We start from the raw sequence: 26,331 nt of genomic DNA on the forward strand, positions 1-26,331 counted from the left end.
GCTCCATGCTTAAATACTGAAAGCCAGCTTTGAACTACCTGGCATTAACTCCAGTAACAGTCTGTGTTCAGCTACTTGGAGGACTGACCCTTATGTTGCTGACACAGTTTTCTGAATTCATTCAGAATAAACACAGTGTAATGTTCCTCAGACACACCTACATAACCTGTACTGCTGCCTTGTCCTGGTACAAACGAGCATATTGATTCTTCAGGGACTGCTAATGAGTTATCACTTCAGACCAAGCTAGAAATTGTGATACTCTACCAAAACGCTTTCACGTGTTACTACCACGTTCTGCAGAAATTAATATAAAAGGAGCTGAAAATAATACTCACCCACAGAGTCTAAAAATAAGCACCGAAATTTCCCCTCCTCGTTTCTGATCTTTGTTTCCCCTCAGGTGATGACACCGTGCTCCTTTCTGGCTCTCCTGAAACACATCGTGTGCTCTGGGTCACACACTGCTCTGGGAAACTGTTTATGCAGAGTTATCGCTTTGGAATGTATTGTGAGATGCATATTAAGGGCCTTTACATTTAAATATGCACAAATAAGATAGGAACTATAGGCATAAGTATGGTGTGCATTAATTACAGTAGATGTGTCTTCAGCTGCACTACTATAAAAGAAATACACTTCTTCAGAGTATTTTATTTTTGGTGTAGCAGATTCTGTTCAGTTTAGACCTGCAGCTCAGCCCAGTTCAGACTTCTATAAACAAGCCAATTAAAACACCAGAAGCTTATCGAATATTGATTACTTCAGACAACTCAATTAAATGCAGACTTCTTTTATGCAGACGTAGGAATTTTAGGAGCACAAGCTTCTTTGAATTGGCAAGAAGGTAATAATTCTGCAGGAGCAGAAACTATTTGTAGTTCCTGCCAAGTGGACAAGCTTTCCCATGAGAGGACAAACGGAGAAGAGTCCAGATGAAACCAATTGATGATGAGTAGCAACAATCCTATGGAGTATGGGGCAATTTGATACTTCTGTAGTATTGATACGTCCTCGGGCATGAGTTTTATGAACAAATAAATCTTCCATAGACATTTTATGAGGCAAGTAGTTTCCATCCCACATACAAAAAAAGCAGGGTCAGTAGGTGTGAACACAGATGGAGCTGGTTCTAAAAGTGAAATGAAAAGGTGGAATCCTGGGACTATGCTCCACTCTTGCTTCTTCTGCAATACTTAATTTAGAGGTTTTGCTGAAGGGGAGTCTGACCAGTTTTTCATTACATGCTATGGACATGTGCTAGCAACCCCTGACTAAAAGCTTTCCCAACCTGCTCTAAGACCTACCTCAGTGCACACAGGACTGAAGAAGAAATCCACAGCGATGATTCCATGCACGGTGGGCACATTGCAACCCATAGGAAGAACGTCACACTGCCAGATGTGTGTTCCGTTGCATTCTCTAGTCCTGAAGGAAAAACACTTTAAATTCAGTATATATAATATTCCTGTTAATGTGAGACAGGAGACTGGCAACATGCCACTACCAGAGCCAAGAGATGGAAAAAACAGCAAGCTAGTAGAGTCTCCCAATCTGAAGCAGACAGATCTATTGTAAGCTGTCTCCATCCTTGGGGCTGGATGGCCCAGGATGATTTACGAGCACAATATTTACAACTAACACACATGAAATACATTATGGGTAGAAATAAATCTCCTAACATGCAGAGTGAACAGTTAAGATAAAAGAATGCATATGGTAAACTAGGTGAATGTTTGTCATTAGAAGTGTGGTACTAAAGCCAGAGCACGCCTTTGGGGCAGAGGATGCTGCATGTTTGCACTAATGTTTATCAATGCACAAGATGTTAGGGAAAGACTTTTCCTTATTATTAGTTTTTAGGTTTTTTTTTTTCCTAGTGAATTCAAAGCTGCTGATGAAAGACGTGGTTACAAAAACATCTAGAAGTAAAATGCTGCTATAAAGGAAGGTTAGTCTTTTGCCTGCTTCATGAACAGGTATAAGTACAGCCTACCTTTAAACTCACTCATGAAGGGAGCAGCGATGTGAAGCCCCATTTTGACAGCAATACTGCTAGGAGGTGATGGGATGCTGTCATTATTTTGTTTGCTGGTGGTTTATTTTTTGCATGGGGGTGTTTTAGTTGTTGTCATTTGGTGTGTTTTTGGTTTAAATGGTTTTCATTTACATATGTCGGGAGGTGCAAACATCTACTTTAATATCTCTAATTAGCTGCCACAGTTCTATTATAACGAGATATAATCTAAGCAGAATGACCTTTCATATTGACAATGTCACAGGATTGTTTTATTCCCAATGAACTATGTAAATAAACCAAGCTCAGGTCAGCCTGAGTCTGATACAGTTAAATAAATGACATCTGGAAAAGAGAAACCATAGCTCTACTGTATTTTACTGTCAGGTCTTCCATATTAGCCCCAGTTTGCATTTCTTCTATCAAGTGAAGCACTTACGAAGAACAGAAGAATGAGTATCAAAAAAGAATATTAAAAGTTGATTTTAAACACTGTTCTAGTAACAGATACCAACATGCCACATTAACTGGTATTGGCATTTTCACCCCACTGCTTTGTGGTTTCATGCCCATCAAAAAGACATGTGATCTTCTGTAATTACTGCAGCTATTACTTTGGGATTTATTATTTTTTTTCCCTTTTTTTGGTGAAGCCCTTAAGTACATTGATTTCAAAGGATGCACAGAAAACAGGACAAATTCAAATGGCTATAGGCCACAATATTATGAGACGTACTTAAAAAAACACCAAGAAAGAAGACAGAAATGTGTAAACCTCAAACCATTTTTGATCCCAAATTCAGAGCCAAAACCCTTTAAAATGTGGGCAAATTATACAACTCCCTCAGCAGAATCCTAGGCTGGGCCACAGAACCCAGGGCTCCATGCCATCAAACCTAATCTTTGTTTGAGATCTGAAACATTCTCTCCAACAGTTTTCAGTCACATTGCAAAACTGTAGAGGAAGATGAAAGGCAGATTCTCCCCGCCTCTCTCACACTAACCCTAGGGCCTAGAAACATCAGGACTTGATTTAACCAAACATGCAGTGGGCCAGAAAATGATGAGTGATACCAGGACGTGACTGAGACACAGAAGACTTTATCTGATCCACAGTTTTCCATTGGATCTACACAGAACCTTGAGCAAACCGTGCCCAAATGAGGATATTAGCACAAATTAAAGTGATATGTTCAGAGAGACACTTATCTTTAGTAAACTGCAGTAGTTTTAGTACTGCTGTTGTTACTTTCAAGAGGTAATTCTGCTTCTTGACTATTTGGTTGTCTAAATGATGCTAAATGACTCTTACCATCTCCAGTTGCTGATGACAGCGATGACTGGGTGCACCTTTTTCTCTGCGTTTACTTTAGTCCATTGCAAAGCAATCCTCCTCCAGCACACCTCCTTCAAGTAGGTAGGGAGAAATGCAAACAAACAAACAAACAAACAGGAAAAGAAAACATCACTTGCAGCACCTTTTCATGCAATAGTAACAGCCTTTTGGTGCCATCATCAGCTATGGCATTTCATTCACACAGAACACTTGTGGGCACATCACATATGTTTTTCCACTCAACGTATTTTTAAATGTTTCCCAGGCAACTGTTTCAATACAATATGCCTCCTTGGCAACTTGGTACCCACAAATGCCATGCCACTCTTCCTAGCCTTCTTTTTAGGTCCTACTATCTTGGCACATAAATGTCACATGGCTGGATTTTCTACATACAGCTACACAGGTCCTGAACTTGTTCCTACACTTGGAATGGGAAGGCTGGATTGATAAGATGAGCTGCTGACTCATCTGTGCATTAACAAATTCAAGTTGTGGTGTTGTACCAAAGGAAGCAGGTTCCAAAGCCAATGACTTTTCATTGAAGGCTACGTCACCTAGCACTAAAATTAGGGAGAGCTTACATAACTGTCTCCATTCAGCTGATCTTCTCAAGAAACGGCAATGGGCTCACACTTCTCAGAACGAAACTGCACGTCATCTTTATCCTCCCGCTTGTGCTAAAGGAAATCCTTCACAGCTTTCTTGATTTTGTGGCTTGAATTGTAATACATCCCATCAATGAAAGCAGTCAGAATTTCCCATCTCACTACAGACAGCAGCCAGTGCTGTGGTTCTGTTCTCAGGGCTGCATTTGCTGCAGAGGGTGGAATGCTGGCAGTCCCATTGCTGCAGGAGCTCTCACTGATGTTTTCCTACACGTACCTCAGCTCCCTGTCGTATCTTTAGGGACTTTTCCTTTATGGCCTTTAGCAGAATGGATGTGTTAATTCTACAGCAAAATCAGAGCATCCAATAAGAACAAAATTTATCGACGTTCTCCTTAACCAGGTGTGAATTAGGCCAAGTAACCCAAACGCAATAACACTTCAATTTTCTAGCAAAGCACTATTTATTCTTAATGTTCTCCTCTGATCGTGGAGCTATTGCTACAGAACCAGAGATAGCTAAAAAGACTCAAACTACCTGACAGCATCAGTCACCACAAAAATACATAAATGTTTTAATAACAACTGTGTGGGCTTTAGCCTCAAAGTGGTACATTGACAAAAGAGCAGCTCATGCATGTAACTACAGCAGGCTCTGAGAGGAACCTTGCAGAGAGCACGGTACCACTTCTCCATCCCCTACTCCATAACAATAGCTGAAAATTACAATTTTTCCAGGCTATCAAACTCCTGACACTCCAAATTCTACACCGGCAGCAGAAATCTCCTCCCAGTCTGTGAGCTGTTGTATCTGTAATAGAGACCCTGCATTACCAAGCTTTCTAATTCTTCCCAAATGCAGAAGCTCTCATTCAACATTGCAGCTGTTGGGTAGGAAATCAGAAATAGCAGAAGGCGGATTAGTCCATAATGTACCAGTTCTTCCCCAGCAAATGCTGCCACCTGCGTTTTGCACTCTCCTCTTTCCCTCAGCCCAGGAAAAGATCACTTGGTTTGTTTGGCAGGCTTAAATGATTGTGGAATTGCAAAAGGATTAGAATTTGTTATAATAGCCCCTTCTTCCTGAGAGCAAAAGTTAAAACTGAGGCCCAATTTACAGCAAGAATCAGGAAACGTGTAAGTAAAGATTAAGCATGTGCAGCTCGACGAGCCTCTACAGGGAGTAGATAACTACACATGCTGGCACTCCATTTACAAGGAAATCCCTGAAGATAATCTGTAGAAGCATTCTAGCTTCCAAAAGCTCAAATCCTTCGACCATTGGCTCGAATCCAGTTAAGGCTGCTGATGATAAAGACTCCTCTTTGCATTTCCATGAGAACTTTTGTGCGAGATCACAAAACACTGCAGTTATTGAATTAAGCAAGACTGGAAGTCAAGAGAGAAGTAATGGGATTTCCATGCCAGTCAAAGAAACCATAGCAGTGAGCTCAGCCAGCATGGCAGAACCAGGAGCATGTCTTGTTGTACATTTCACCTTTAATACTGGTAAGATGCAAATCAAAAACCATCAGCTACACTAGTAATTTCCACTATTCCTTCCACTATATTCCTTCAATTGTCATCCTTACTGCACAATAATTAAGATGGGTAAAACATTGACAGAAATCACAGGAGCAAAGGAAGGAACTGTGGTGTAAGCAATCAGATACACCCAGGAATAGCCTAAAAGCTCTCCCTACCCCTCAGTTTACTTCACAAACACGGTTTCTGTGCTGTTTGCTGCCTCCAAGCGGTGGTTATGAGCAGCCTAACATCATTCACAGCACAGACTGAATGAAGGCCAGCAAATACAACCAGACCTCGCTTTCCTTAGAGCTTTTCATCCCCTCTTTCTGCCTACGCTTTATGTGTGTACAGTTCCTCTTTGCTGTCCGCTGCCATCACCACTTCTCACCTGGTTCTGCCCGGGATGCTGATAGTGCCTGTCCTGCCAGGGGGTGGAAGGGAAAACCTGAATGTGGAACCTCATCTTCCTCTGGGAAGCAGCTTCTAAATGGAAGCAGAAGCAAAAGGCACCACAGTTATTTCAGGGCTATTGCAGCAGCTGAAAAAGATGCTCCAACAAGAAAGAACTGAGCAGCATCGCTTCTTCTGGAGAAAGAATTAGATCTCAGATGTGTTTTTAATCTACTTTAAGACTTTGTACCTGTCAGCTTCAGCCGGGCACGGTTTGTTATGGGCACAAAGGCCCAGGGGGGTCGCGCACAGCTGAGCCCACAGCCGTTATCTCACAGCTGAGCGGGATGCGGCCGCTCCAACCTGTCCAATAGACCAAAACGCTACAAAAACACGAAGCTGAAGGAATAAAACTACTCCTAATTACCCGCCTTCCCAACCCCAGCCATCCTATCGACGTTGCTGGTCCTCAGGCCGAGCCCAGCCCACCACACGCCTCTGAAGCGCCGCCTTCTCCACACAACGGCTGGCGCCGCCTCCTCAACCGTCCCATCCGCTGTCATGGCCGAGGAAGGAGCCGCCAAACTGAGCCTTAAAGCCAGGAAAGCACCCACAGCCCACGGCAGGGAGAACAACAGGGCTACAGAGCGACAGTGAGTGCGGGCAGGACGGGGGAGGGAGCCTCGAGGAGGGTCTGGTGTGTGTGTGTATGTATATGTATGTGGGGGGGCTCCGCCTCGGTTGTGCTTGTAGTTAAATGGGTGTCTTACACTCAGCATCACCACAGAAAACCCTTCATCCAGAAGCAGGAAAACCAGAGCAGAATTCTCATTGACAATCCCTTCTCTTCCAATTGGCTCCATCCAACCCCTCGCGCATAAAACCCTTATTATGCTTACTTTATGGTTAATCCTTCCTAATGCCTTCCTAAGGAAGGATTAGATGGAGTTGTTTAGAAAGCTAATCGGTAATTTCAGATTGCCTCGTGGGAACGGCTGAGCACACACACAGGGAGCGATGCAGCACCTTCCTCATTGCACTCAATGATCCCTGTGCTCAGCATGGGGCCGTGTTTGGTCTTAGAGAAGAAAACAGCAGCTACACTGCACTATTCCACCCAGAAATGAAGATAGAAACAAGCACCTGTATCTCATTCGTTACAAGAAGAAAGTTATGCTATTTACTTTGCTTGCTGTAGGCTACGCAAAGGTTCCCATGATAAACAAGTGGTAGAATAAACAGCTAAACTTGTTTTTTCCTCCGCAGGGAGTCTCACCTGTCTTTTAAATGGTGAGAAGTCTGCATTGCTGCACTTATTCCTACTGACAAATGGCTTTTATGTGCCTTTCTGTGGTTTTATATGCCAAAATTGTCTAATATAATACTCCCTTCAGCACGCAGTGCTACTTGATCAACAGAAAATAGGTAAGAAGGGAATTCTTTGTAGTGCAAATGGAAGAAACATGCCAATTTGCAATCATAAAACCCTTACCTTGTGCTCAGCCATTGTGTTGGGCTGAAATAGGTTAATACACCATCAGCTACTGGACACTGGATTGCAAAGCATCCACCTGGCTAAAGCAACAGTTAGGAATATAAGTGTTTTAGGAACCCTCAGCACTACTCTAGATGTATTAAGAGGCAGAAGAATAACTATGTGAAGTATTTTCTTCTCTTTCCCCACCCCAAACTACCAACACTTCCTCACTTTCAGGGCATCGACTGACAGAAGTTCCTGGTTTGAAAACAATGATTTAAACGAGTGTGAGAAGACATGGAGCTTGCTACTGAGGAACATCAGTCCAGATTTACAATGCACAAGTTGGCAGACAGTGCCCAGCTTTCCACAGTTCTTCAGCAAGGTAAAGGAAGTGCACTGTATCCTGTTTGTCATCACTTTGTGTTACGCTTACAACACTGACAGTATGAATGAGGGTATCAGAGACAGCACTCCGAAATACCTTTAAAATAGATGATTCGCAGCTCTTTAGTCTCTACATACATTGCAAGGAACATAAAGACGATTTATGCTTGGACAGAGAACCTGTTTGCAGGAAAACATGAATACCAGCACATCCCAAAGGAAGGGAATTGGGAAAAGTAAATTAATAGATTAATTAGACAGTATCAGATTTTACACTGCTCCATTACTGAATAAAATCTTAACATACAAAACACTGCACTTCTAAAGCAGATTTTTTTTCCCCCCCAGAACAACAGCAGGTAAGTATAGAATATCCCGTTTGTATTCAACCAGTGGGAATTACTTGGAAATGTTAAGATGCACTGCTTAAATCCCAGCCAGTTGTTAATTGGTTTGTGAGTGCTCATTGCTTCCACGCAGTTTAGCTTTCTCAGTCTTTGTAGCACGACCAGCTTTGTTTTTAGTGTGTGCATTTGTTCTGAAGACATTGTGTGTCACAGGGCTCTGAGGAAGAGAATCTACAAAAACAAGAAGTCTTCAAGATTGGAATGAAAGACTTTCACTGGACACCATTCCCATCCTTTCACAAAGAACATTTTAAACCAGATTTTAGCTCCCCTCAGCTAATAGAAACACAACTGGAGCATTTACATGAAGAATGGGACCAAGCAGATGAACCGAAAAGTTTACCTTCTGCATCTGAGCAAATGTGCTGTAAAACTAATACAGGTCCCCCCCCAGACATGGCTGGGGAAGACATAGGAGGTATTTCCAAGGCAGATGTAGATCTCAAACCATTTACAGACACTCAACATAAAACTTCTACATGCCACCTGCCATTACCACAAGGAACTGTAAAAGCTTTAAGTGTTCAACAGCATTGCAGAGGGACTGTGCAGAACAGCAAGGAGAAGGGAAAACAAGAGAAAAGCGAGCTTCAAGCACAAACACATCAAAGCAGTATTTCATTTGGTGAGAGCAGGAGTGTTCCTACAGGAAGGAAACCTCCACTGCTGAGCATGGCTGGAAATGAGAGCTGCAAAGAGAATTCGGTACAGGAGAGTGAAGGATCTTCAGCTCTTGACAGCTGCCCAATGTGCCTGACTCCTTTCAGTGGGAGGTGAGTCTCCTGTTACTTTGTACTGTCTTCCAAGTATACAAAAAGCAATACTGCTGGCTGCACTCTATGCCACGTTATGAAAATAAAGTAGGCAAAAATTTTACTTGGCTTTTTAATGGCAGAATTCAGCCCTCCATTACTCTCTAACTGCCTCTATTAAAAAAATCTCCCTTCCAGCAATTTAGCACCTACTCCACAATTTACTGTACAATATGAGTTATGTTTTTCCTTGAAATCACACCACTTACACGCATTTCGGCTTTCACAGTCGCTGAAAACTAATAAGGCTCTGAACAGGTCCTCGAACACTGCAGGATGTGTCTGCCAAATACTTTCCTTCTCTGGAAGGCTGAATGAGACAAAAGAATGGCTTCATTAATGAGATTTTACAGGAACTCAGAGGAGCAGCACAGTTTGAATGATTGGACTCTATCTCACTGAGATCTTTTTATTTGCAGGCTGTCACAACTGGATATCGATGGCCATCTTGCTAGATGCTTATCTGAAAGCACAGATGATATCATGTGGTAAACCCAGAATAATGAAGAACAAAGGGACAAAGTTGACAATGAACCTTTCTCAAAGGAAAAGGAAAAATGTGTCAAGGAAACGCGTCCTTGTCTCAAACTTCCTGAAATATCACAGATCAGGAACTGAAAGGGAAGGTCAAGTGCTGCCTGCCCATTGTTTGGGATCATTTTAAATCCTCTCATATGTCACCAAAATAGTTGAGAGCAGCACATACAACTGCCATCACAGAACGTGAAAAATCACAACAAACCAGTATCTGAAGTTCTGTCTCAGCAAACCCTTTTCTTCTGGACCTCCAGAGCCTGCAGTCCAGCCGTGAGCCAATACAGGGAATAAACAGAGTACAGTATTGAGGTACAGGCATAACTCTGTAGGCTTTTTAATTTACAATAAGGTCGCTTTAAAAATTGCAGGTTGGACATAGCTCAGTTTACTGATAAATAATAACAATTATCTTTTTCATTAAAGTCTTTAATAGATGTGCAAGAATATAAATGATCTTAGCTGTTATGGATTAGTAATACCATCTTCTGCACAAATAAAACTGGTCAAAGATCCCAACTAATTAATTATACAAAACTACAAGAACATATTTACTGTTTTACAATCATCATAGTAGCTAGAATTTTCATTTACTATTTCAAATAAGACAACTATATATCATAACCAGATCCATTTGTAATATATTAGGATTTTTTTAAACCACACATTTAATTACATCCTTCATTTTCTTTTATTTATAAAACAAGTACTTTATATAAAAATTTCCCCTTCATTATGAACAGAACATTATTCATACACTTGCACATGAGAAACCAAACTCGTATCCAGCAAACTATTTGGCAACACAGCAACATTGTAAATGCCTGTAAGTTTTTAAATAAATCAAGTATTCTCCACAAGGTTTGTGTAGCAGACACGTCTCTGTTCTGCCTTCCCTCCCTCCCAACAATGTTCTGGCCACCCAGGAACATGGTTAAAAAGAACAAAAAATAACAAATCATGGTTATAATCTTTAGAGTTCTATGCCCAGCATGGCAGAGAACAGCTTCATCTGCCCCATTCCCTCTCATGAGCCGCCTGCAGTCCCTAATGGAGCTACTGATCAGCTGAATAACCAGGGGAACTCAAAGAAAACGTTTTTAGGGTAAACAAAACACCTGACAGAAGGAAAATAAATAAATAGAAAATGACAGATTTAAAAGATAAAATATTTCCTTTACCAGCTAAAGGATCTAAAGCCCAGGCATTGGAGGCAAGTACTCCTCACTGGTTAAATTATTTAGTGCCGATTAAAACACATCTTGCTTAAGAAAGAAAGCTACAGTCCAACTGAGAGAAACCCACAACTTAGAGTTGAATGGGATTAATAGAACTAAACCACGCGCCTGCGTAACTGTTGCTAATGAAGGGATACAAAATGTAGACTGTTAATCAATGGTTAATTGGAAGTTTTAATGTTTTGGCAGTCTCATCCTAGCACCTCATGACTTGGATGTGAATCCGAAAGATGTCATGTTCAGCACCGAATGCAATGCTGTACCCTGAGAAAACCACATGTTAATACAAAGAAAGTGAGAGTGTTGCATTTTGTCCTGCAATTTACACCAGATTAGGTGAGATGACATGGCACAGGGTTTCTCATCATTTCCTGTTACTGTATTTACAACCCACACAATACAGTTAACCAAAAACCCAGCAAAAAGAAATAGTGCCTCGTGTTGTTACTTGTAGAGGCAGGTGAGTCCTCACAAGCACCAGACATTTCAGACAGCAACGCACACTGATTCCCATACATAGTGACAGAGCTTTTCCAAGCTGATAACTGACCTGGATGGAACACACACTTTTCTCCCCACCTTCCCCATCCCACACCCCCACCCCCCAGTTTCTACAAGAAGGGATTTGACAGTTTCTTTTGCATGCCCAAGTTCTTGGGTATGCTTTGCTCCTCCATTAAAAGAAGTTACTACCTGGATGCAAACCATTTTTACCAAAACATCCCATTCTTTTATGTAGAATGATTAGTTATTAATACACACTAATTATAAGCAGACAGTTTATCATAAGCAGGAGGTGTGCTTTATCAGGAAAGTCGCTTATCATGGTTACTCTAGATTTACTATTTAAACTTTAAGGCTATGCTTTATTATTAATGCTTCCTCTCTGATTCTGAATATTCGCACTGCTGATGAGAATACCTCCAAGAATCTGATCCACGACATCACTGCAGGTGTAGGCACTGCTCCAGCACTCCCAGAAATCCTTCCTGGGCAAATTTAGTTTTCTTCAATCTACACAGTTTGGTCAATTTGGAATTTAAAACAACAGACTTTGAAATCGATACTGTAAAATTTAACTTGGAATTAATACTGCTGAGTCACTCCACATGTCAAATTCTACAAAGAAACAAGTGAACATTAGGCTGCAGCTGTGAACCATGTTTATATGTCAATGGTTACTTGAATATTAACAAGAACTTACCAGGTTTAAGAACGTTCCAAATATGTAACAACTCTTCAATGCAGTTTATCCATTTAGGCACTTAAATCTTGTACCCAAACTTATGTTTTGATTGCTAATAAAACACAACTCCTTTTAAATACATCTGAGACGTTTAGACAGGAACCACTTGTGAAAAAAGGCATCAAAAATAAGCTTCAACACCACCGTAATATATTTTATTCTTCAGGATGTTACACTAATATTCTTCAACTGGTAGCTCATTGCATCAAATGTTTGTAGAAAGTGTGCAGTTCTCAGACTTGTTCAGAAACTCCTTTCCCCGAGATGCAATGAGTGTTTCAATCCTTCATGAAATAGGCACAAAATGCAAATTCCTTCATTACTGAAGCCAGTTGTGTCAGTGCCCAGAATGGAAGAATAACTTAGTGGTGGGAGGACACCCACCAAAATCGTTATTCTCTTCTTTGATTTTCAGCAGCAATTATATTAAATCATTGGTCTCCATCCAGAATCTTACAGTTCCCCAGCCTCGCATGCATATACTGTAGTTAAGTATAGATTTAAGGTCATTCGCATTGTCCACAGCAAAGATGCCTTTCCTTCATACCGTCTCTTCTGTTGACAGCAACAATGGATTAATATATTCAAATCCTTCAAATTCTGACTGGTCTATTCGTTTTATTATATCTCTGAAAAACAGAAAACAAATGTCATTTTACCAGTTGCAAGTAGCGTTGTTGCTTTATGTTTTCCTCAGGTAACAGCAGAATACCCTACAGAAAGCTATGGCAGACAGAGAGATACAGAAGCAACAAAGAAGGGGACAAAAGACTGGGACACTGTATGTAATATATAGCTGTAATCAGGGAAAAAGAAAAGCTTACTCATCATCTGGAGTGAGCTGCACGGGTTCACTGGTGAACTGCGTATCAAAGTTGTCCAAGCCATAATCATCTGTGATCTGAGGCTGAAACGGAGGGGTTGTTTGCTTCTTTTCCAGCTAGGAAAAAATACAATGGGAGAGGAAAAGAAATTACAGATATTCAGTAATTTGTAACCTCACAAAAAATAACAAATTGGCTTGAAAGTACATGTAGAAACAAGTCAACACCATTCATTTTAACATTGGTGGAAGGTACAAACGTGCTAATAAGTTTTTTCTAATAGACTTTGAATTGTACGTGCTGCTGGATTATACCTAAAATGCAGCAAAAGGATCAAAACTGGAGACGTAATCAGAAGTTATCTTAACACTTTAATAACAGAAAAGCTGTTTCTCAAGTCTCTCACCATATAAATTAAGAAAAATAAAACCATTGCTCTATAAACCTGGTTCAAGACTTAACATTGAGAAGCCTCCCCAGGATCTCTCATGTTTCCCCTCTCCTATAAGCTTCTCTAAAGCTGCCTCTTGCAAAGGCATTTACACCAAGACAACCAGACTTGTTAATGTTAGTTCCAGCACAGAATAAAACTGCAGGCAGCATTTACTAACACCCCCATCGATGGCCAGTCATTAAAAGCAGGAGTTATAATAGCTAAAGCAACCCAGAAATTTCTTTTGCAATTGAAATGCAACTGTATTTATGTACAATGCTTCCTGCTATGAGAACACAAAACCACTATTTATCTGCCATACCAAGGACTGAGAAAACGTGAAAAAACACTTTTGATTCAAATAATGCTGCTGTAACCATTAAGAACCTTTTCTCATTTGCTGCAGCACTGATGTGTTCAACAGTAGCTAAGGTTTATTTATTAAGGCAAATCCCTGCTATCATTCAGAGCTGTAAGACTGCTCTTATCACAGCTCAGAGCGATACAGGAGCTGCTGACAGATCGTGATGTGTTAATCTCTATCCACAGCAGTTAAAAAACAAGAATTCCCCCTTGTTTAGCTTGTTCCAAAGGCAAGTCATGGACAGGCGTTTTAACTTGTAGAAGCAATTGGTTGCCCACACACATCCAGCCTGCTCTGTGAGCCAGTCACTAACCACAGGGAGATGCTGCATGAGCTGCCAGCTACATCACATTGACTCAAATAGCACTGCAATACAACAGAAGTGATGTAGAAAGACTCCAAGTTGAAGTACCATAGAGTAAGAAGCATCCTAAATTATAATATACTGAGTTTTGGTAGGCTTGTCTATGAACAGTTCTATTGGATTTGTCTATTTCTTGCATGGTTCCTTAAGCTACTATACATCAAATATTTGTGAATAGAATTCATTACGACTCAACATCTGACAGTGCAGTCTAAAGTAACTACAGTGACAAAAAGAAAGTGCTCTCACTCTGCTTTGTAAGAGAAAAGAAAGTGAAAACTCTCCAATTAAATAAGTTTCCATTCACACTTCAACACACTGGTTACAAAAAGCATTAGCTGCCCCTCTTCCCAGCTTTACTGATGGCAAACACTCATGCTGCTATCTCCTATGTATTGTGCAGCCCAAGCAGCAGCCAGGTCAGTGCCACTGCTCAGATCCTTCACACAAGCAAACAAGCATTCCAAAGCATTCCATTCTGTAATGTCAGTGAGGTAAGCAGCACCACCTGACACCAAATATCCAAACACGGTGTGAGCTGAACTGCATCGTGCACACACACCTGGAGCAGCTCATGATCCCAACACGTTGTTCTAAGCATTTGTGGCATTTCAAGGAGGTCCCATCATCAATGCCATGTGATGTTACTGCAGGTCTGTCCTGCAAACACCCCCATGTTTCATGGGAAGATAAGCAACCAAATTCTATTATATCGTTGATATGCTGAGGGTACGCCTTAAACTGAAGTAAGTACATAACTTAGGGATGCAGGGACAAAGGTAACAGAGAAAGCATTTACCTTAGAGAAAAACAATGCATGAAAAAGTGTTATATACTAGAAAATGTGAAATGCACCTCTACATATTTTTAACCCCTCACTAATTAGAAACATGAACTAAAAAAAAACTAAAATTGAAGAATGCCTTTCATTCTAAGTAAGTGATTCTACCTGTTAACTACAGAGACAGCAAAACTCTTCACAGGAGGATTCACCAAGATGAGAACTGCAGAGTTTCATTGTCATATGCACCAAGTACCAAAATCTCATACAAAGTAGCTCACAAACTGACATGAATACAAACATCTGATGAAATTTTCCTTTGTACTACATATATGTATTTCCTGTCAGGCCGTAAGTGTGAAAAACCAGGTCAGACAATTTCAATGAGTCAAAGGTTTAACTGCAGCCATTTAGATGGCTATAGCTGGCATTACTACTTTCAGAGTACAGCTTTAGGGTTATATTGTTTGTGCTTTCATAGTTGTCTGAAATAGCCTCATAACAGTAGAGATTTGATACACTTCACAGTGGTTTTCCCATTTAACATTACTGGATTATACTTTAATTGGAAGAACAAAGGGTAAATAAATGCAGACTTCCAGTACTAACACAGTATGTTTATTGCTCACGCTGGGTTTCTTTAGTGGGTCATCTAAGCAGAAATTACCCAACCTGAAACAGGACCGGCGTTCTAGTTACAGGCTTTGGGAAAATATACAAGAACCATCTCAGCTGTATCGAATGAGAGGCACAAAACCTTCTGCAGGGATCCCCTTGTAACTGGGATGGGGCAAAATGGACAAGACCCTCATCAGCAGGGTGAGATTTTTAGCTTATATTGTGATCCACAACTTAAATTACCACTGACAATTTCCCTATTGGGTAGGACACTAACAGGCATGCAGCTGATTAAAGAATACACTTCCAGTTGTTTCAGAGTTAAGTTCTGGCTAAATGAATTCTTCCTGTCTTCTCTGAACTGTGAAGGTGTTTTTTCTTTAAATCAAATATACTCCAATTACTTCCCCCTGTTCTGTTAAGGAATTTATCACCACAGAAGTTAGTGCTTAAAAACTGTGGTTAAAAGGCAGTATGTTACAGGTAACTTCCTAACCACCAACTGAGCTAAACATCTACATGCTCTGCGTTATTACTCATGCTACAGGGCATAAAAGTGACCAATATACGAATTAGAAGGAAGTGATTTATCTATACGAGAAACATTGTAGGCTATGAGCAGTTGGAACCAATTTTACCTTCCTCTGAAGCTTCTGGTAATGGCTTTGATAGAGACAGGCTACCAGACTTGATCATTATTCTGATCTGCTATGGCCTACGTGGGACATACACTTCATACACTTTGGGTTAAGCCTTGCTGGCCACTGGAGGTCACCGTTCCTCTAGAGAAATATCAGATACAAAATCAACATTCAAAGCTCCCCTTGGAACAGAACCAACGACACTGACGGAAAATCGAAAAGCACAGTTTGTTTTCATGCAACATCCTCAGTGACAACAGCATTAAATGACAAAGCATTAAGATGGTTTTAATATATACTTCTGCATGAAGGCTGAACAACTAAACTTGGTTTTCATAGCAAAAAAATACTCTGATACACTCAGCTTTCTGCCTGGCTCCAGCTTCCTCACACATCTGGATGGATGGTTGAAACACACCAAGGGAAGGGAAACATCCTTGTTTCCTACAACAAGACTTGCAGGTTCTCTTACAGGTCTCGTACAATCTTAAGTGGTTGTATTTAATATTAAACAGCATTCTATGATTCTATCAATTGAAAATGGATACAAAAATTGAAGGTATTTGGATGTTTTGAAGCAATACTAACAACAAAAAGCCACTGATAGGAATAGAATTACACCCAGAACAGAAATATGTTCCTATTTTTGTAACCTTTTCCATTACAATTAACATAAGCAGCCTACAAATTCAATGATACTAAATGCCATTTGAGAAAAATGTCAAAATACTTAAGTATAACTTATTACACGTTACACAGTGAACACCAATATAGTTAATGCTCCACATCTAAAAATAGAGATCCAAAAATAATCCAGCCATCTAAGCTTTCTGTTCTAACTTGGTACAGTGTACTCAAGACTGGAAAAACTCCTACACAGATGCAGAATGCTGCATTACAGGAAACAGACAGGACAGTGTATTCACTTCTCTTCCTGAGGAACAGTATTAGAGTGCAATTAGAGACTAACCTGTTCTACGTAATGCTCCTGGCACACCAATCAAATGAAACTACCTCAACTACAAGTGCAATTCAGATTCACATCTCTAGAGACTCTGAACTCTTGACAAGAAATCTACAGCTAACAGGTAAAACTCACAATTAACAACTATTAACAAACAAGGATGGTAAAACTATTGGCTGTATTCAGTAGGAAGGGAAACACAGCAGATGAAATGCAACACCTGAACAGAATAAATGACTCAAAGTAGCCCTTGACCTTCAAGTCAGCAACAGAGACTAAATTAGTTCTATTTTTCAGTAGCACCAATCCCAATACTATCATCCTAAAATTCATATAAAGTACACAAAACAACAAAGCCAGCCAACCTGCCATCACCATCATCTAACAAAACAACAGAAATGAGGAGCTGAAACTACCATCCAAAACATAACCATTATTGCTTCTGCACACAGCCAGCAGTAGCCATGGCTCTGTAGCACAAATGTAATGGATAAATACTGTAAAAATAAGTACTTTGTGCTGAAACAATTAGAAAGGTTATATCGGTGTTTCCCTGAATGCTATTAAACCATCCTGCATCCAGAGCACACACAACTCAGACAACCAAGACTGAAAGCAACACTTACAGTGGCTTTACATTTTATCCTAAATACATTTCCCAGTACTAAAGTGCAGCTTAGCTTTTTTTCCTGACATCTTATGTCCTCCTGAGCAGCACTGCCCTCATTATCTTGCAAAATCATACAGAAATCCACCCCAATTTATTAGTGTTTTTAATTAGATATTTAATACCGAGGCTTTCAACCAAGAAGTAGGTAGAAAATCAAAATTCAAGTAAACTCAGCATATATGATGATCAATAACAGTCCCAATTAAGAAGCATTTATACAAATAAAGACAACAAATCTAGAAGCCTTGTGTACCTCTCAGAAACACTCTGCAAAACAGAAACCCTGCAGTGCGTGATGTTTATATTCTAACACAAACTCCAGTCAAGTTGCATTATAGCTACCACTGGGTAGCCAACATAATGGAACACAGCACGTAGGTAAAAGGAGAACAGAAAACGAGTCACGTCTGTGACAGAAGTAGACGTCCTTGTAATTGCGGTACAAATCGCTTTGTGAACGGCAGGTATTTTAAAACACTGGCTCCTAATGGACTGAATGTCTTCTCTGAATGTCTGAACAGCAGGTCTGAGAGTAACTGTCATCATACGGTTCCTTCTGAACCTCCTTCACATTATTACTGACATTGCTGACTGCCTGTTTCTATATTTTGTGGAGACCTCCCAGGACTATGAAAACACCACACGCATTTATTCTCAATATTCTCAAGGTTCAACTGAAGTATTAAAAACGTAACGCTGGAAAGGAAGAGTTCCCAACTGCTTTTTGGCTGTGTCCATAAATGCAACAATGCAGTTCCTATGGTGACTTTCTGTGAAGCAGAGACAGTCACCAAGTATCAGAACCTTTTATAAGGCTAGCTGTAATAAATATTTATGCATCCAGACCTACAGACATGCAAGTTGTCTCTCCATCCTAAGCAAACATTTCCATCATAACACCAAGTGTAGAGAAAAATAGAAGAAATCAAAGAATCACTTCAAATAGCTACAAAACCCTTAAGCCACTTTTTTCAAGAAAGAGACGCAATCCTATTCTGCCATAAATGTTATTTCACTGTTACCTACCTGAATAATCCCACTGATTTTTAGAAGTACAGAATTTGATTTTTTTTCTTTAAATAACATAGTACAAATAGACCAGAAATGCTTTGGGCACGTGAAGCATCTCACCTCCCATGGCTGCAGATTAACTGGTTCCATGGCAATTTACCTGCTCTTGTTCACTCAGTTACCTACCAGCCTTCTCTCTCTTTGAGGTAGAAATGTTTCTAATCAGGGAAATTAAGCACTGCTTGCTAATATATGCTTCCCTTATCTGTTAGAGCAGTGAAATGACCTCCAGAGGAGTCCAACTGCAGGCACCATGCATCTACGCTGGGTAAATTAACAGGAAACTAACAAGTTGTTTCTTTTAAATGCACAAACAGAAGTAATTATTTTTACCAGATCCCAGTCTATGCTGCGGAAAAACGTGTGAGACTTGATATCAGAAAATCCCGTTTGTGGCTGACAACCAAGCCTTTCCTTGGGATCCTGCAAAAAACACAAACACTCTGTTACACACTGAGTCAGTTACAGCCCATTTTTGTCAGAACCCCATCTATATCACCAGCATTCTCCACTAGTACAACAACTGCTGTTAAGATGCTCATACCATGGCTACCAAAGTGTTTACATTCTCTTTTGGAGTTCATATAAAAGCTCTATTTAACAAAGTATTTTACATCCCTCCCCCCCTCCCGTTTGAATGATGATAAGTCTATGGATTTCAATGAACATTAAGCATTACAGATAAGAGTTTATAAGTGTCTATAATAACTTCTAACTACAGGCAGGCTTCTGAAACAAGTCTGATGTGGGAACACGGGAGCTCTTCAGAGCAACAAGTTGTGTGGTGGTGGTTTGGTTGGTCTTTTTTTATTTAAATCATACAGGATGCCAAGGTTTTATAGATTTTCTTTATAGTAAGCAGATTAACTTCTTAACTGTATTCCTTTCAACAGGAAGCCCTGACTTCCAGATAGTAGATGCTAAAAATAAGAGAATGTTATTTACCTTGTTTAAAAATCCTTTTAACACATGGGAGGCCTTGACAGAAAGAAACCTTGGAATCCGGATTGGCTTCTCAAGAATAACTGTTAGAGGTTTAAAAACAGTAATATTGTTGTTGGTTTTCTTTTGTTATTTTATGACATCGACCATTATTTTAATACAAACATTACATTGTTACACTTTGGAAAATGGGAACACATGGTAATTTCTGAAAATAATGCAAAAGGAGTTACAGTAATACAAATACTGCACCAAAACTTCAAGATTTCAGAAGTAAATGTTAGCTACGTGAACCTGTCATTTATAGCATAAATAGGGAATAGTCAGATTTCTATCTGTTTTTTGACATGCTTTTATCATCTGTAGAAAGGTTCCTAATTCCAGGCTATTTCATCACAGTTCAATAAAATAAATACCTAGGATGAAACCTTAAAAATACTTCATATATTATAGACCTGCTAGCAACTGTGAGATAATACAAGGAAAGGAAAAGAGAAGGTAATTCTAAGTATCCTACTGCAATTCTTAATTTTCATCATTCCTCCCCCCAAGAGAAATCATAGAAAAAAACAATACCTTGGAAGAGGTAATCTTCAGTGTTCATGTCTGGATTGTCAGTAATGATATCAAATGGAGACCTTCCTGCCATCATTTCAAACATCAATACACCAAGAGCCCACCAGTCCACGCTGAACCCTGTCAATATTTACACAGCAGATTTTCAGCTGCTCCTCAAATGTCAGAGTTCTCATCATGTGAGGATTAATGCCCTGGTCCTACACAATCAGTATTGCTGGATAGAACTTGACAGGAATTTGGGCCACATAGGAAACCTGTACAGATTCTGTAGGTACCCATACACAACCCAACCTACTGATCAGATCAGTTTATAACCACAACACTAATTAAGATTACAGTTCTGACTTCTGCATAAACAATGAACTTAGTCACAGCATTCCATAACCTTGCCTGGGGAACAATAGCAGTTGGGATGTCAAGTACATCAAGGGTTGGGGCTTGATTTTGATACAGCAACACTGCATTGCTCAGGGAAAGTAGGATTTAAAACTAGCCAAAATGAATGACTTCTAAAATCAAAAGGCTGGGTTTGTTTTACATATAGGTGGAAAAAAAAGAAATTCAGTAACAACAGTATTTGAACAAAGCTACAACTCTAACTTGGTTTTGCGCTCAGTTATAACATCAATCTGTTCAGTCTCAGCTTACCATATTCTTCTCCTCTTAGGATTTCTGGTGCAATGTAATTCGGTGTTCCACAGAAAGTGCTCGTAGTGTCACCAGGGCCCAATCCTTCCTACATACATAAAACAGTTTAAAACATTTTAGTAGTTTACTTCTACTTTTGAGATAGAAAACTGAACAGAAGAAACAAACTCAGTCAAGGTCAATTTCTTTCCTGCAAAGCGATCAGCATAAGAAACACGAAGGATGAAGTTACAAATCTGGTCCTATGCTTCAGTTAATTTGCAGCATTAAGTTGCTATTCCACAACCAAATTCTGGGCTCAATAACACTGGTGTTAAGCAAAGGGTAACTTCTGTCACTTTTCCCTTGCTATCACTAGGTATGGTGCTGGGCTTAAAAGCTTGACCAGAGAAATACACTACAGAGAGACCAAAAAAGAGAAGGGAAAAATAGAAAGGAAAGGAAATTCTACCTTGCACATGCCATAGTCTGTTAATTTGATATGACCCTCTGCATCTAGAAGAACATTGTCTAGTTTTAAATCTCTGTAGATTATGCCTCTTTCGTGTAGGAAGTTCAGAGCAATACAAATTTCAGCAGCATAAAACCTGAAAATAAAAGAGGAATATCTTAAAGATGGTACAAAACCAGTTTGTCTCTGTGACAGAATACTGAAAAGTAGCTCCATTTGTTCACAAAGGTATTGAACTTACATTGTAAAGCCATTCCTTTAAGAACAGCAAATGTAATTTTGAATTCTATTCATCATCTATCAGCATATCAAAGAAACGTTAACTGAACATGGAGTGGTAAATAAAAATACACAGGAATAGTTTGCCAATTCTCAGTTGTTAGCTTGTTTTTTAAACTATCACATATACTTCTAAAAACAGTTAACGTTTCTTACCATGGAACAACATTCTAATCCTCAAAAATAACCTTCTGTTTCCTCTTGGCTATTCATATTCTCTTAGAGAATAAGCTTCCAAAAGCATCTCATACAACATGACATAACAGAAGGAAAACCACAACAGCTGGATTAGTGAAATACCTAGCATGCTCCTCTGGCAGTTTTCTCTGTCTCTGCATGTGAAACATCAGATCTCCTCCATTTACATACTCTATGACAAGAAATAATCTGAAAGTATATAATAGAATTAATGGCTTCCAAGCAAATTCTCAGTAGGAAGAAAACTTTCTATTCTTCCAATCTGAGCCATTTTCACTTCCACTCTTGAATCTGACTTTCGTGTTTCTTATGGTTACCACAACTACTTAAGATTAGGAAAGAGGACAAAAGAATCCTTATTTGACCCGTATTAGGCAGGAGCACATTCTTTATTTAAAAGCAAATAAAAATGAAGAAGCCAGACTAAACAGGAAGAAGCCATTTCATTCAAATATCCACTATGTGCTGTGAAATGTGTAGCACTATCAAAAACAGTACAAAATACAGCAGTGCTTGATTAATATAACGGGCAGGAAATCCCTGCATTTTGCTCCACACTGCACTAAGTTACACCCTCTGAACTGGCGTTGGTGGAGCAATGGAACCCTTCCAAAGCTTTCTGACTGCCACAACAGTGTAATATTCCCTTTACGAGAAGCAGTCAGTACAAGGATCACTGTTTTCAAAACAAGATTTCAGATCTTTCTTACCGACTTGTTGTTTGAAAGCAGGAATGTAAACCAACTAGGAATGGGTTGCTGGATGCCTGTTCAAACACATGTTTCTCTGTCTGTACCCAATCAATATCCTGAAATAGAATAATTGAACAATCAGAACTTCTACCCAATAACCACCACAAACATTCCCAGAAAATATATTGTTTACATCTAAGCTCCCTTGTATACAGTGTTCTCACATATGTCCTTAAGAAATCTGGAGGAAAACATAAAACACTTCAGCTCAATTATTCAGTGTGTTTAAATAACTGAGCTTCGTTTGCTTATCTGATACTTGAAGTTAACTAATGAAGTTACCAAAATGTGATGAGTTTGTCCAACCAAAATCATCCTTAGTTGTATCACAAACTGCCTTTAATACTTCAACAGAAGTTCTGACTACACACTGCAACACAATATAAGAATGTAACAAACTCTGACTGATTCTAGTGAAATATTGCTTTATTATGGATCTGAGTTTTGCATTTCATCAATTTTCTTATAAGAAATTAAAACCTTATGGACAACTGGTTCTAGCAGTAGATACAAGACATTATACAGATCACACTGCACTCTGAACATTCAGTAACTTGCCAACAAACAAGGAATGTAAGTAGTAGAAATAGAGAATTATTAACAGACACTTCCAGCTCTCCAACCAATTTGGAGACAACAAAGACAGATGCTGAGACATTCAATGAATGATTTCACCTTTACAAGATCCCAAACTGAACTCACCACATTTGTACACACATAGTACACTAATACTGTGTTAGTTTACCAACGTTAACAGGATAAGTCTAGAAAAATTCACGTTCTTCCAGTATCTTCTGGTTTCACAGTTCATACACCTATTCAGACGTGCTGCCACTCCTGCACATCATGTCACACTGCAGTGTGCCACCAAAGCTGGCAGCCTGACAACGTATGGCATTGTTCTGCAACATCTCTCAGAGCATTCTGAGCAGGGCTGTGGGCAGTGAACCCACCCCCAACTCCTTCACTTAATGTGGCATGTTCCAGCTCTGTGGCATTGCAGGTGGTTCAAACCTCCCTTTGTTCTTCACCGGGATTCACATCATCTATTCTGTTTTCTTTTAAGTGAACATAAGTGTACTGATTAGCACACTCGTTTGAACATTCTTCACATGCATTCTACCAAATTTAAGACAGCTTTATTAAAATAAGAAACATTTAAATTTAGTCTTGAGGCTGCACTTTACTCAGTGACAGATGAGGTTCAAAACTGGTCCAACTTCAACGATGTTTATCAAATAGCACTATGATTTTAAAACATGCAATTGAATGCAGTTAACACAGACTTACCTCATCATCGTGGACCAATTCTTTTTTCACTACTTTCATCGCATAGATTTGATCATTCTTTTTTAACCGAACTAAAAGAACTTTGGCATAGCTTCCACGTCCAATAACTCTGATTAAATCAAAGTCCTGTAGCCCAAGCCCCTGAGAAATCTTAATTCCATCCATTCCATCAATGACTGGTTTGAGATCCTGTATAGAAAAAACAAGTATTTAACTGTTATGAAAGTATCTTCTCTTTCTGTATGTATTATAGACAAAATGTCTTTAACCACTGGACAGAACTCACTGACTTTACATGCTGTTGTCACTGTCACACAGATCTGAATGGCTGACAGTAACTTATTTAGAAATATTTTATTGGCATTTGTTTTGTTCTCTTGTTCTTGCTCTCATTTGTTCAATGAATCATTTAAGTACTCCCTCCTGGAAAGCAGAAGGCGTTGCTTTTAGAAGTGACATTTTAGTCATTCTTAAACTTCAGGCTCTGTAGAATTATACTTAGATTATACTTAGCACTGAGCAAAGACCTGCTTTTATATTCTGAAATGTGGGAATTGGCAGAAAATATTCTACCACAAAGAATTCTGGTTTTAAATTCATTACTGACTCTAAAAGACAAACTTGATCTTCACTATCTGCTGGAATTACGTGATATAAGACTACAGATTTAGTAGTTAAAGATCCACATACACAATAGCTTTTGACTTTCCAAATTTCACCAGGATACACAATGCTTTGACATACTTCTGTGGCCTATTTTTATCTGACCTCATGCTACGGTACTTGCAGACAGATCAGTGTTCTGCTGAACCAAGTAAACTATTTATATAAAGAATCTTGATCTAGGATTGACTGCTATTAGAAGAGATTGCTGTGAGCTTAAAGAGTCTATTCAACAAAGCTACCAGAATACCACATCCTCTTTGCAGGACACCTTAAATTATTTTAGTAAAGCCCAAAAGCAAGAGGGGAAAGTCAGATTGTTGTAATTCAGATGAGAACCCATTAAAATTTAAATACTAACTGTGCATACCAGAGCACCCCCATAGCAGAAATAAGTAACTTCTGATAACAATTTGTGTCATGGCATCTCTGAATCTGAGACAAATTCTAAAGGCACATGATGGAAAATAAGGCAGTCGCTTACCCAAGAGCAAGAACTACTCAAGTGTGAATTAATATTAGTGACAAGTATTGTAGTGGAGGTAGAGGAAAGAAGGTACCGGTTTGTTTAGAAGCAGGATAGCAAACCAGCTGCTGCAGTTCTGTAGAATGCATTTAATTCAAATATGCCAGAAGCATTTTTAAAAGCAGCTTCTTGAAATCCTTTAGAATTCAACTGCTTTAAGGGAATAACAGTATGAAGAGATCCTGTCAGAACCGCTACAAAAGCTGAAAAAAATAGCTTAAGTACATGTTACTCGACTTGTATTTCCATGGGAGCTCTCTGCAAATTATTAGTTATCCATAGAGCTGGATAGGTAATGTACTACCAGAATGAACCAGCTCTCTTAATGTTAGCCTGCAGAGGTAGCCCTAGGGTGAGAAGGGGTGTACATCCATTAGAGAGGGCAGATAACAATGTCAGAGCCACCACATGCTGTAAGAACCTATACAGCCAAACAGTCTGCTAAATCACTATTGTTTCAGTGTGAATGCAGGGAATAAAGCATCTCTTTCACATCATGACTCATGACAAAACCTGTACATAGAAATCAAAAATCCATCAAAATGCTTTAAAAAACATTTTCAGAAAGAAAATTCAGACCTCTTATTTAAGCAGGAGCGGAAAAAAACCAGCATAAATATAATCAGCTATTTCATAGAAAATGTATGATTAAGAATGTGTGGAATTGAATTACAAAAGTAATTTTATAACATACCTCAGAGTCATCTTTAATGCTGTCATGCTTCCGGTTTGAGGGGATGTAAGGAACTGGAAAATATGTCAAACAGAAGCAGTGTGATTAAGGCCTTACTAGAAATATTTCACAAAGTGATAAATGGGAAGATCATTTAGTAGTTTAGGGTTAGCAGTTTGCTATAAATACTGTGGGACAGTTGATCATGTTTCTCTACTCTATTCTTCTAATCTTGTCTGTAGTTCCTAACCAAGGGCACTGCTGAAATAACCAGCTCTGAGACAGCCAGGAACTTAGCAATGAACGCTGAGGATTAGGTAGGATAAGTGGGCACCAAACCCAGGACAGGTTAAACCACAGAAGTTTTGATCTGGAAGGAATCATCCCAATTCCACACAATTTAGGAAACCTTCAGAAGGTCTCAGAGATGCACTTACATTAACACTGTAGGTCAGATCTGTTGTTGCCAACAGACCCACGCTTGCAATTCACCTTATGGAATGGCTTCCAAACATACGAGTTGAGGATATATCTGAATTGGATGGCATGCTTAAAGGAAACTTTTTGTAATCAATTTGCTAATTAGCATAAAAGTCCATGGGACTAAACTAGAGCTCG

The 26,331-nt window shown here is 39.4% G+C and overlaps 2 protein-coding genes across 5 annotated transcripts in view; one reads left to right on the top strand and one right to left on the bottom strand.

Moving 5' to 3' along the window:
- The first annotated feature begins 6,239 nt into the window (after window positions 1–6,239).
- FAAP20 (FA core complex associated protein 20) lies at window positions 6,240–12,807 on the top strand. Of its 4 annotated transcripts, XR_004309479.1 has the most exons (5): window positions 6,266–6,534; window positions 7,596–7,743; window positions 8,306–8,925; window positions 9,384–9,810; window positions 12,680–12,807. XR_004309479.1 is itself a non-coding variant. In XM_015882474.2 (4 exons), exons 1-4 carry the CDS (start codon window positions 6,443–6,445, stop codon window positions 9,454–9,456), a joined length of 933 nt encoding a protein of 310 aa, XP_015737960.1. In that variant the 5' UTR covers window positions 6,266–6,442; the 3' UTR covers window positions 9,457–10,358. The 4 variants fall into 4 exon arrangements, 1 of the variants encoding a protein (XP_015737960.1); XR_004309480.1 differs by lacking the exon at window positions 12,680–12,807 and having other exon boundaries at window positions 6,240–6,534; window positions 8,240–8,925; window positions 9,384–10,371; XR_004309481.1 differs by lacking the exon at window positions 12,680–12,807 and having other exon boundaries at window positions 6,250–6,534; window positions 8,290–8,925; window positions 9,384–10,371.
- The window catches only part of PRKCZ (protein kinase C zeta), a 31,839-nt gene continuing 17,618 nt past the window's right edge, over window positions 12,111–26,331 (bottom strand). Inside the window, exons 9-19 of the mRNA XM_015882475.2 lie at window positions 25,735–25,787; window positions 23,852–24,040; window positions 22,520–22,617; window positions 21,912–21,998; window positions 21,333–21,468; window positions 20,882–20,969; window positions 20,231–20,350; window positions 19,658–19,737; window positions 19,046–19,135; window positions 12,807–12,922; window positions 12,111–12,611 (exon numbers count right to left, since the gene is read on the bottom strand). Coding sequence (XP_015737961.1) covers window positions 12,524–12,611; window positions 12,807–12,922; window positions 19,046–19,135; window positions 19,658–19,737; window positions 20,231–20,350; window positions 20,882–20,969; window positions 21,333–21,468; window positions 21,912–21,998; window positions 22,520–22,617; window positions 23,852–24,040; window positions 25,735–25,787 — 1,145 coding nt within the window. The 3' untranslated portion in view covers window positions 12,111–12,523. The remainder of the gene's footprint in view (window positions 12,612–12,806; window positions 12,923–19,045; window positions 19,136–19,657; window positions 19,738–20,230; window positions 20,351–20,881; window positions 20,970–21,332; window positions 21,469–21,911; window positions 21,999–22,519; window positions 22,618–23,851; window positions 24,041–25,734; window positions 25,788–26,331) is intronic.

The sequence above is a fragment of the Coturnix japonica genome, chromosome 21, assembly GCF_001577835.2.
Source record: "Coturnix japonica isolate 7356 chromosome 21, Coturnix japonica 2.1, whole genome shotgun sequence".
Classification (NCBI taxonomy): Eukaryota; Metazoa; Chordata; class Aves; order Galliformes; family Phasianidae; genus Coturnix; species Coturnix japonica.